At 38.3% G+C, this 9,483-nt stretch overlaps 1 protein-coding gene across 4 annotated transcripts; it reads left to right on the plus strand.

Annotated features, from left to right (window-relative positions):
- Nucleotides 1-1,002: 1,002 nt before the first annotated feature.
- Nucleotides 1,003-8,920, plus strand: LOC132644325 (uncharacterized). 4 transcript variants are annotated; one of them, XR_009583836.1, is made up of 6 exons: nucleotides 1,012-1,828; nucleotides 2,315-2,742; nucleotides 8,192-8,379; nucleotides 8,485-8,551; nucleotides 8,629-8,721; nucleotides 8,799-8,920. XR_009583836.1 is itself a non-coding variant. In XM_060360912.1 (5 exons), exons 1-5 carry the CDS (start codon nucleotides 1,183-1,185, stop codon nucleotides 8,665-8,667), a joined length of 1,368 nt encoding a protein of 455 aa, XP_060216895.1. In that variant the 5' UTR covers nucleotides 1,012-1,182; the 3' UTR covers nucleotides 8,668-8,920. The 4 variants fall into 4 exon arrangements, 2 of the variants coding, with proteins under 2 accessions (XP_060216894.1, XP_060216895.1); XM_060360912.1 differs by having other exon boundaries at nucleotides 8,629-8,920; XR_009583837.1 differs by lacking the exons at nucleotides 8,192-8,379; nucleotides 8,485-8,551; nucleotides 8,629-8,721; nucleotides 8,799-8,920 and adding exons at nucleotides 6,241-6,956; nucleotides 7,045-7,163 and having other exon boundaries at nucleotides 1,010-1,828.
- Nucleotides 8,921-9,483: the final 563 nt, after the last annotated feature.

A 9,483-nucleotide genomic window follows, 5' to 3' on the forward strand; every position in this document is an offset into this window, starting at 1 on the left:
CGGTTAAGGGCCTCCCTCGAATTAACATGGCTCGGGTCAGCAGGATTTGGTAATCCTCGTGGCCCGCTGTCTTCATTTTCGGCCACAATCTCATTGTTGTTGACGTGACCAGATTGTTCACTGTTAACCATTTGGTCCGTTTTTACAGAGACAAACAAAAGATTTTTTCGATTCTGGTGGGTAAAGGATAGAAATTAAGATCAAAGACCACTATTATCCTAGCCCCACGGTGGGCGCCAAACTGTTTACTCCAAATTTGGATAATCAATTAAATTTATGAGTGAGGTATAAGATATGTGGTTGAACTTTAATCTATTTTTGATTGAGAGAAAATGGATTAGGATCAACTATGAATAATCTAAATAGTAATCGATGATTTACACTAAACGTGTGTGCCAATATATTGAATATCGTTTGATTGAACAGATCTAAAGATGAACACAATAATCCGGACCAAAATCAGATGTTGAGAGGGAGAGATTTTTATATATTATTGCTATTACAAATGTTGTGGAACTCAATCAGCCAACCCCTAAAAGTAAAATAATGCCTCCTATTTATAGCTTTTGCCTCGTGGGCCTTTTACAACATAAACCCTTTTGAATAAAGAAAAACTCTAAAAGGATAAGGTTAGGTCGTACGGTCTGACACCCGTACGATTGGTAGTACAATGTGGCAGAACGGTATTGACGCGTGACAATTATGTAACGGATCACCCGGACCAACGGCCACGATCAACCGGACAAACGGCCACGATCAACCGGGCCAACGGCCACGATCAACTCGGCTATGGAGAAACCGGACCAAACGATGTCCTTCGCTTTCTTCGGATCAAGCACTCCTCCGGTCCCAAAAGAATCTTCATGCTCGTGCTTGTTTCTTTCTTCCCTCGGTCACCGATCTCACCGGTCTAGCATATATCCGATTTTTATCGTATACAATCGTGATATCAAAAATTTTGATTTTGATACGGTAATGGTATATACCTACTGTGCCCACCCCTACCTGGCATCGTTGTAATTCCCACATGCTGGTTTGTCATATAGCCCCAAGTCAAGTGAACACAAAAAAGGAAAAATGCCATTTGAAAGAATTTGTACAAACGAACCGGCCGGATATGTAACTGAATCCTCTCTCCGGAAACCCTAGAATTGCTGTTCTCGGTCCAGTTTTGATTTCGTGATGGATATCGACATATCGCGTTGGATTTTGGAGTTTATTCTTCGGCAACCTCTCCAAGACTACATTCTTGACGCTCTAATTGGCGTTCTTCCTCTTCCCAATGACCATGTGAGGCTCAAGAAAGCCCTTATTGTTCAAAAAATCCAGTCCGAGATTTCAAATGGGTCCGTTTCGGAGAAAATTCTTAAATTTCTCGAGTTGATGGAAGAATTATATACTCAAGAAGGAATTGAAGCTTCTGAAGCAATGCAAGCCGCTTATTGTGCGGTAGCAGTGGATTGTACAGTGAGGTTCTTGGGTGAAAAAGTGAAGTATTTTGAAGCAGTAAAGAGGATATGGAAACAGAGAATCAATAAAATGGAGAATGTAGGCGTCGTATCAAAAGAATTATGGGAGTGGAGAGATGAAATTGAAGCAGCATTATGGGAAGATAGGTTTTGTGATAATGTGAAAATACGGAGTAAAAGCATAGCAGCTGTTGAAGCAGTTAAGGTTTTTGTTGAAGAAGCTAAGGAGAGAATTGGGCCTCCCTTTCTCCAGGTTTTGGTAGAAACTTTAAGGCGTGATGATGATGCAGTGAAGGCAGGTTTGGATTGGCAAAACAAACAAGTGTCTCAGGACTTGACTTGTAGTAACCATGATAGAGGTAATCTTGACACCATATGCTAAATGTGTTCGAGCTTGTTATATATTACAATATGTATGTATGTGTGTGTGAGGTTAAATGTTTCTAGGAACATGTGTTTTCTTAAACTGTAACAACTATGCCTCTGATTATAAACTAGTTGGGGTCTGCTCCTCTATGTCCATCCTGCTTTGTACGATATGTGTGTGAGGTTAAATGTTTCTAGGAACATGTGTTTTCTTAAACTGTAACAACTATGCCTCTGATTATAAACTAGTTGGTGTCTGCTTCTCTATGTCCATCCTGCTTTGTACGATATGTAATTTCCTGTAATCTGATTGCTGCACTGCCTCAGTGGATGGTTGTAACTTCCGGATTCTGGTGCTATAAAGGCTGAATTTTGTTGCTCTAAAATATTGTGCAGTCAATAGGGAGGGAAAACACAATACAATTTTAAACATTTTGTATGTTGGACACGTCTCAATTATGTTATTTATCCCCTTGCAGAGGCAAACAAGGGAGATGCATTGCTTAGGCGCAAGCATATTGCTGTCCAGCACACAAGAGGAACAACAGCTGGGATTTGCAGAGGTGTCAAAATTGCTGAACCAGGAGTTGAGGCATCATGTGGACCGGATGATTTGCTGTCTACACCTAAAACTGATGAAGCACTTAAGTTGAGTTCTTTGGAGCTGCGTGCAGTGGTGAAGGACCCTCTCCCTGAGGCACTGGATCTTGCTGAGACTCTGATGTCTTTGGACAGGAATAATAGTGCTCAGCAACCTGCAGAAAATGACAATGGAAGAGCCCCTAATTTTGTGGTTGATAGTAATGGAGTAGTTCGAGCTAATGAAGATGACCAGCACTGTTGTCATCATAATGCTGCACCCAAGCCAAGCTTAATGGCTCGAAACAACACTGCTCATACATTTGAGGTATATACTAGCGTATTGAATTTTTGTTGTCTTTTCTTGTATAGATCTAATGATTAGAATGCTTTCTTGCCCTATTTAATTCAGAATCTCTTAAGTAGGCTATTGAATGTGTATAAGTGATTGTAGAATAAAATATGGTGTATATATTTGGTATCACTCTCATGACTGCATTATCTTGAAAATGTTAATGAAGACATTTTTGTACACATGATGGAAGATAATCTTGAGATACTTTTCACAAAAAGAGGAGAGAAGAAGGCAATCTTGACTTCGCCTGTGTGCACTTGTTCACACCGCCTGTATAATAGAGGAGGGTTGCGGTAGGTTGACAACTATCCTAAAACTATTCTTACCGAATAAGAATGCAAGATAATTGTGGTATCAATCTATCAACTACGTCTGAATTATCTATATTAATCCCACTTTATTCAGGTCAAGCATTCAACATAGTTATATTTATGCTGGTTATGAACCTTCTCCAATCCTCATTTTTACTAGCCTAAAGTGGAATAATTATTTGTTAATGAGTTTAATTTAATTTACAATGACAAAGAAAATCCTTCAAGATTTTGCGAATATGACAATTGACATAGGGGTCTTATTCAGTTTTTTCTAGGTTAAAGTCCGATTAACGCTGTTGATTGCTGTATCCAAATGGTACGGTAGCTTTTTGTTTCTCTGGGTAAGTTATATAGTAAGCTTTTCTCAAAATGGCAACTTAAGGACATATGTTACTGTGTCCTGATTGAAGTTCAAGGAAGAGAAAGAAATAGAAGAAAAGCAGACTCCTAATGATTACCTCTGTTGAGAATTTAACTTGTTGTTTGAGGAGCTCTGTGTTAAACCAATACTAGCTGGAGATAGTAGTATTTTTATGTATCGTGTTGCTTATGAAAAGAATGAAAACTTCATATCCTATTAATGAAGATTTCAAGTAAAAATAGATCTCCTTTGATATAATTTGTTACTTACAGCTGTTAATCAGACTTGTCTTTTCAATATCGTACTCCTTCATTACATCATGCAGGAGAGCGTTACTTTTGATTATTAAGCATGCAGGAAAGTTTTGATAGTTTGTGTGATATTATGAACCAGTTACTGAAACAAGGAAGAAGATAGTTTATAAGTCTCATTTCCAAGTGAGGTTGGAGGGAAATCCTTTATAACTAAGTTAATATTCTGTAAATTTATACGTTATCCCTTGAACTTTTTGTTTTGAGTTTTGAAACAAAAAGCGGGGTGCGGAGGTTCCTTGGATCAATTAAATTTTAGTGCATGCTATAAGTATTTTATTTCAGCAAGGACAAAAACTTCTACCTTTTCTTGAGTTATCCTTTTGCTTTGGAGTTTGGATATCTTTGTTAGTTGTACTATTTGTGACACATGGTACTGTTGACTATACTTTAATAACATTATAGATGCTCCAGACAAAGAAACCAAACAAGCTATGTTTGCATAGCCTAGTAACTAAAGTAATCTTTTGTCAAATCATAGGTTAGATAGATGTTTCTGTAGTTTTTCTTTTGCCAGAGGATCTAAATTGTGATTAGGTGGAGAAAGGACTTCCTTGCAGTTCGTTTGACAATGTACAAATTTCTTGAACTGTGTTATTGAGGTTTTCTGGAAGAGAATCCTGATAGATTTTCTGGCATCATTTGGATATGAGAACTTTAGCGCGTAGGAATTATTGCTGAAAAAGTTTATCCAAGGTACAACAGATCTTGTTTTTAGAAAATTACCCTTGTTCTAGCCAGTGTTGTTAAAGGCGAGCGCCATCTCGCCTTTGGCTAGAGGCGTGGCGAGACGAGGCTGCAGCGCCTTTTATGGCCACGGCGAGCAGACCTTCAAAAGGCGCGCCAAAGGCGAGAAAGGTGCTAATGGCGCCAAGGCGAGGCGCCCAGTTATGGCGAGGCGCCCAGTTATGGCGAGGCGAGCAGACCTTTTTTAAAAAAAAAAACAATTAAAAGAAGTGGAGGACTTAAATAAAAATAGCAGCTAGGGTTTTTTTTTGCCTCCTCCTCTCTTCTCCTTCAAGGTTTCAGGCACGTCTCTTTCTCCTTTTTCTTCAGTTCTTCTTCTTTCTTCTTCTTTCTTCCTCCTGTATTTTCGACTTCTGCTTCTTCTTCTGTTCTTCTTCTTTCTTCTTCTTTTTTTTCCGGCGACAACTGCCCTATTTCCGGCCACCTCTGGTCTTTTTTTTCCTTCTTCTATTCTCTTCTTCTTTTTCTGTTTTTTTACCCTCTGTTTTTTTCTCCTCTGTTGTTTGCTCTGTTTTTTTCTCCTCTGTTTTTTTTTTCTCTGTTTGGACCAGTGAGGCAGTGGTTGTTTTGCTCCTATTTTTTCTGTTCAATAATTGTTTAAATTTTGTTATACAGTTATAAACAGTAGGTTCAAATTCAATGGAATCGTCGGACGCTAGCAAAAAAGACATAGGTTGGAATTATGGTACCAAAGGCCCAACAAAAGATTCAGTCACATGTATCTTTTGTCGAGGCACTTTCAATGGTGGTATTACTCGACACAAACAACATTTGATTGGTGGTTACAAAAATGTAAAAAAATGTACAATTTGTCCGCCTGAAATTAGGGAAGAAGTCAAAAAGTATGTTGAAAGTAAACAGTTGTTAAAAACTCAAATGTTGCACCAAGCATCCTTGGCTAATCTCTCTGATGAAGATGATGAAATAATGCCTCCTCCCTCAAAAACTCAAAAAATGTCATCCAATGCATCATCCACGGCACTGCCAATGTGAAAGGTCCCATGAATCTTTATTACCCGTAAACATCAAGGGGGAAGGGAAGCAGTAGCACGGCAGCGTCTGATGCATCCAAGAAGTTGCTAAGAGATCGCGCTGTAAGTGCTTTTGCAGTATGGGTATATGATGCAGGGCTCCCTTTTAATTGTGTAAATCACAAAAGTTTTGATAAATACATTGAGGCCATAGGACAATATGGCGTAGGAATGAAACCTCCTACCTATCACGAAATTAGAGTTACTCATCTAAAAAAGAGGTGGAGAAGATAGATGAGATTATTGAGGAACATAAATTGAAATGGACAGAGTTTGGGTGTTCAATTATGATGGACAAGTTGATAGCACGAAATTGAAAAATGATCATCAATATTTTGGTCAATTCTCCATTAGGTAGTGTGTTTCTTGGGTCAGTCGATGCTAGTGATGAATCTACGAATTCCACCAAGATGTTCAGCTTGTTTGAGAAGACTATTAAGCAAATTGGACCGGAAAATGTTATACAAGTTGTTACCGATAGTGCTAGCGAGAATGTTAAAGCCGGTGACATGATGATGGGTGTGTACCCGCACATTTATTGGACTCCATGTGCTGCCCATTGTATCAATTTGATGTTTGGTGACATCTTCAAAATAAACCCGTATGCTTCAGGTGAAAAAAATAGCTCTAACTTTCTTTATAGCTTATACTATATGCTTATTACTTATTACTTAGCTTACTTAGCTACTAAAATATTCCTTTTACAGTTTTTCAGAAGGCCATTAAGATACATTCTTACATAGCAATGAGGCCATTGTTGTTGAACATGATGAGAAGATATACAAACCAAAGAAATTTGGTGAAACCGGCTAAGACAAGATTTGCAACGGCCTTCTTAACTTTGCAATATTTTTACATGCAAAAGAACAACTTGAGAACTATGATCTTCTCAACCGAATGGACAAAAAGTAGATTTGCAAAGGAATTTTTGGGAAAAGAAGTTGTCAGACATCTTACTTCTACATCTTTTTGGAATGATGTTGTTGGGGCACTTAAAGTTGGTTCTCCTTTGATAGTAGCGCTTCGCTTGGTGGATGGAGAAAAAAACCATCAATGGGCTATATTTATGAAGCAATGGATAGAGCCAAAAAAGCTATTGAAAAGGGTTTTCATGGTGATCGGAAGCAATATGAGAGTTTTCGAAATCATTGATCGGCGGTGGACGGACCAACTTCATAGACCTTTGCATGCAGCAAGCCATGTTTTGAACCCGGGAATGTTTTACACTAATTATCAAAATAAGACTTTATCAACAGAAGTGTGGGAAGGTTACCTTGATTGTGTTGCTAAGATGGTCCCTAATGCAACACAAGATGCTCTAGTCAAAGAGCTTCATACGTATAAACATGCATTGGGTATAAACATGCATTGGGGACTTTTGGCAAGCCTCAGGCTATAAGAAACAGAGACAAAACATCCCCTTGTAAGTGGGTTGATTTAGTTATTTTTATAGCTTTACTTAAGTTATTTGACTTATTTATAATTATTAAACCTTTAATTTTTTTTTATAGCTGAATGGTGGTCGGTATTTGGTAATCATACTCCAAACTTGCAACAGCTTGCCATAAGAGTATTAAGTTTAACTTGTAGCGCATCCGGATGCGAGAGAAATTGGAGCGTGTTTGAACATGTGAGAAGAAGATTTATTATATTCTAATTTCTATATACATTATTATTAGTATCTACTAATTAGTTTCTACAACTTATGCGCAGATTCATACCAAAAAGAGGAATAGGCTTGAACTATCGCGTCTCAACAATCTAGTGTACATTAAGTACAATAGAACATTGAGGCGTCGTTATGATGTTGGCGATACCGTTGATCCAATTCTGTTGGATAATATTGATGAAGCAAATGAATGGTTAATTGGATGCCCCCAAAATGAAGAAGAGGAACTAGTATATGAGGGATGTGATCTTGATTGGGGTACTGTTTCTAGGGCGTCTGGAGTTGAGGAGAATATCTATGGTCTTAGGGGCGGTTCTTCAAGTTCAAGGTCACATAACAAGGGCAAAGGAGTAGCTACTACTGCTAGAAGCTCAAGTCGGTCTCGGTGCTTAATTGATGAAAACTCCGAGTCCGAGACCGAGACCGAGACCGAGACCGAGCCCGAGCCCGAGCCCGAGGAGGAAGAAGATGAGGAGCAATATAATGTTGAGAATCTTGGATATCAAGAATTTGGAAATCTTGAAGATCTTGAATTTGAATAGACTTTTAGTATTGCACTATTGCTTTACTTTTAGTGTTGCTTGTCTTGTCACTTATGAATTATTGAGTCATTGACTCATTCAAGTTCTAGACTTTTAGTATCTACTATCTACTTTTAATTTTTGAATTGAAATATTTGCTAATATGTTATTGCTAGTGAGATTTTGATTATTTACATATGCAATTAAATATTTTAATTTTTTGGTATTTATTGGCGCCGCACTTCAAAAAGGCGAGCGCCTCGCCTTAAGGCGAGGCAGGCCCTTGTCACCTTTTGTCGCCGCGCGCCGTCCAAAACACTGGTTCTAGCTCGTCGGAGAGCTAGATTTACGTCAATTTTTTGTCTCCTTCCTTTAGCCTTTTTCGCATTAGCTTCCGCTATTTCAAGATTTTGCTGATTCATCCTTTTATTTTTACTTATGAAAACAATTTCTGAAATGTGTACACAGTGGAATGATTCAATTGATGACTTAAGCGAAGGATCACCAAGAAGTGGGAGGAGGTTCACATTACCTAGCCCTAGAAGGACAAAAGTTTCTCCCTTGAAGAAGTATGAATTTAAAAAAGTTACAACGAGGAGGAAAGCCAAGAGATGGAGTACGTTGGAAGAAGACACTTTGAGATCTGGTGTACAGAAGTACGTTTTTCCTTGAATCTATTCTATAAAAAATTATCCATATTAAAGAAATATGAGGCATGAGCATGAGTTTTATCTTTTAAGTTACGTTCTTTTCTCTTGAAGGTATGGTGTTGGAAATTGGAAGCTCATCTTTGATACTTATCGTGAAATATTCGAAGATAGGACTCCAGTAAGTGCATTCTCACACTAATGTTCTAGCACAGAATATAATACTCCAACCTTTGAAGTCTCATACATATTTTTCAGGTTGACTTGAAGGACAAGTGGAGAAACTTGACATCCTAGTGACAAATTTGAAGATATCTGCTAATGTACGGACACCCTTCTTTTATTAAGGAGGTATGCTGTTGTATTACTTTTTCATATTGTAAATGCAAGCCGTCTGCAAGGATCATGCTTGATGTGTAATATTGTAGGTGAACTCTGATGTTTGACATGTCCCTCTAGGCGAAGCTGGGGAACATGTATCACTGGATATGATGTACATAGAGTGGTCATTTTTTCTAATAAGAGATAGAGTAGTCATATTTTGGGGTAATTACTGGAACAGCTTTGAGAAAAGAGATAAGTCGTGGCTCACAATTTTGTCATAGACCTCAAAATACTCTCTTACACTTCATATGATTGTCTTGTCAACTACACGTTGCACTTTCATGTGATCAACTTGTTTTATGATTTCAAACGCACACTTGGGCTCCTCTCTAGCCATCATTTTTAAGGCATCATTAATTGTGTTAATGGTATGACAATCTCAGTATTTGCTGTAGTGCAGTCAGTATGGACTCCGCAGGCCAGCCTGTGATTTAATAGGGTTGGGCTAAGATATTTGGAGCCTATTTCAAAACGAGGCTTTTTAGCCCGTTGGCTTGTGAGGCTTGGTTGGGCCAGCCCGTGGGCAAAATATAAAATATCTAATTAAAAAATATATAAATAAAAAGAAAGAAGAGTACTAAAAGTAACTAAAAGAGGAGTCAAACACAAAGTCTACATAACCCATAATATATTCATTATTGCAAAGCCAAACGAACAAGCTAAGTTACACGGACTCGCCATTTTGGGTGCCGTCCCGGATACGGACGGGTGCGGGTGCCAGAACGGCAA

This window comes from Lycium barbarum, chromosome 6 (genome assembly GCF_019175385.1).
Source record: "Lycium barbarum isolate Lr01 chromosome 6, ASM1917538v2, whole genome shotgun sequence".
In the NCBI taxonomy this organism is placed as follows: domain Eukaryota; kingdom Viridiplantae; phylum Streptophyta; class Magnoliopsida; order Solanales; family Solanaceae; genus Lycium; species Lycium barbarum.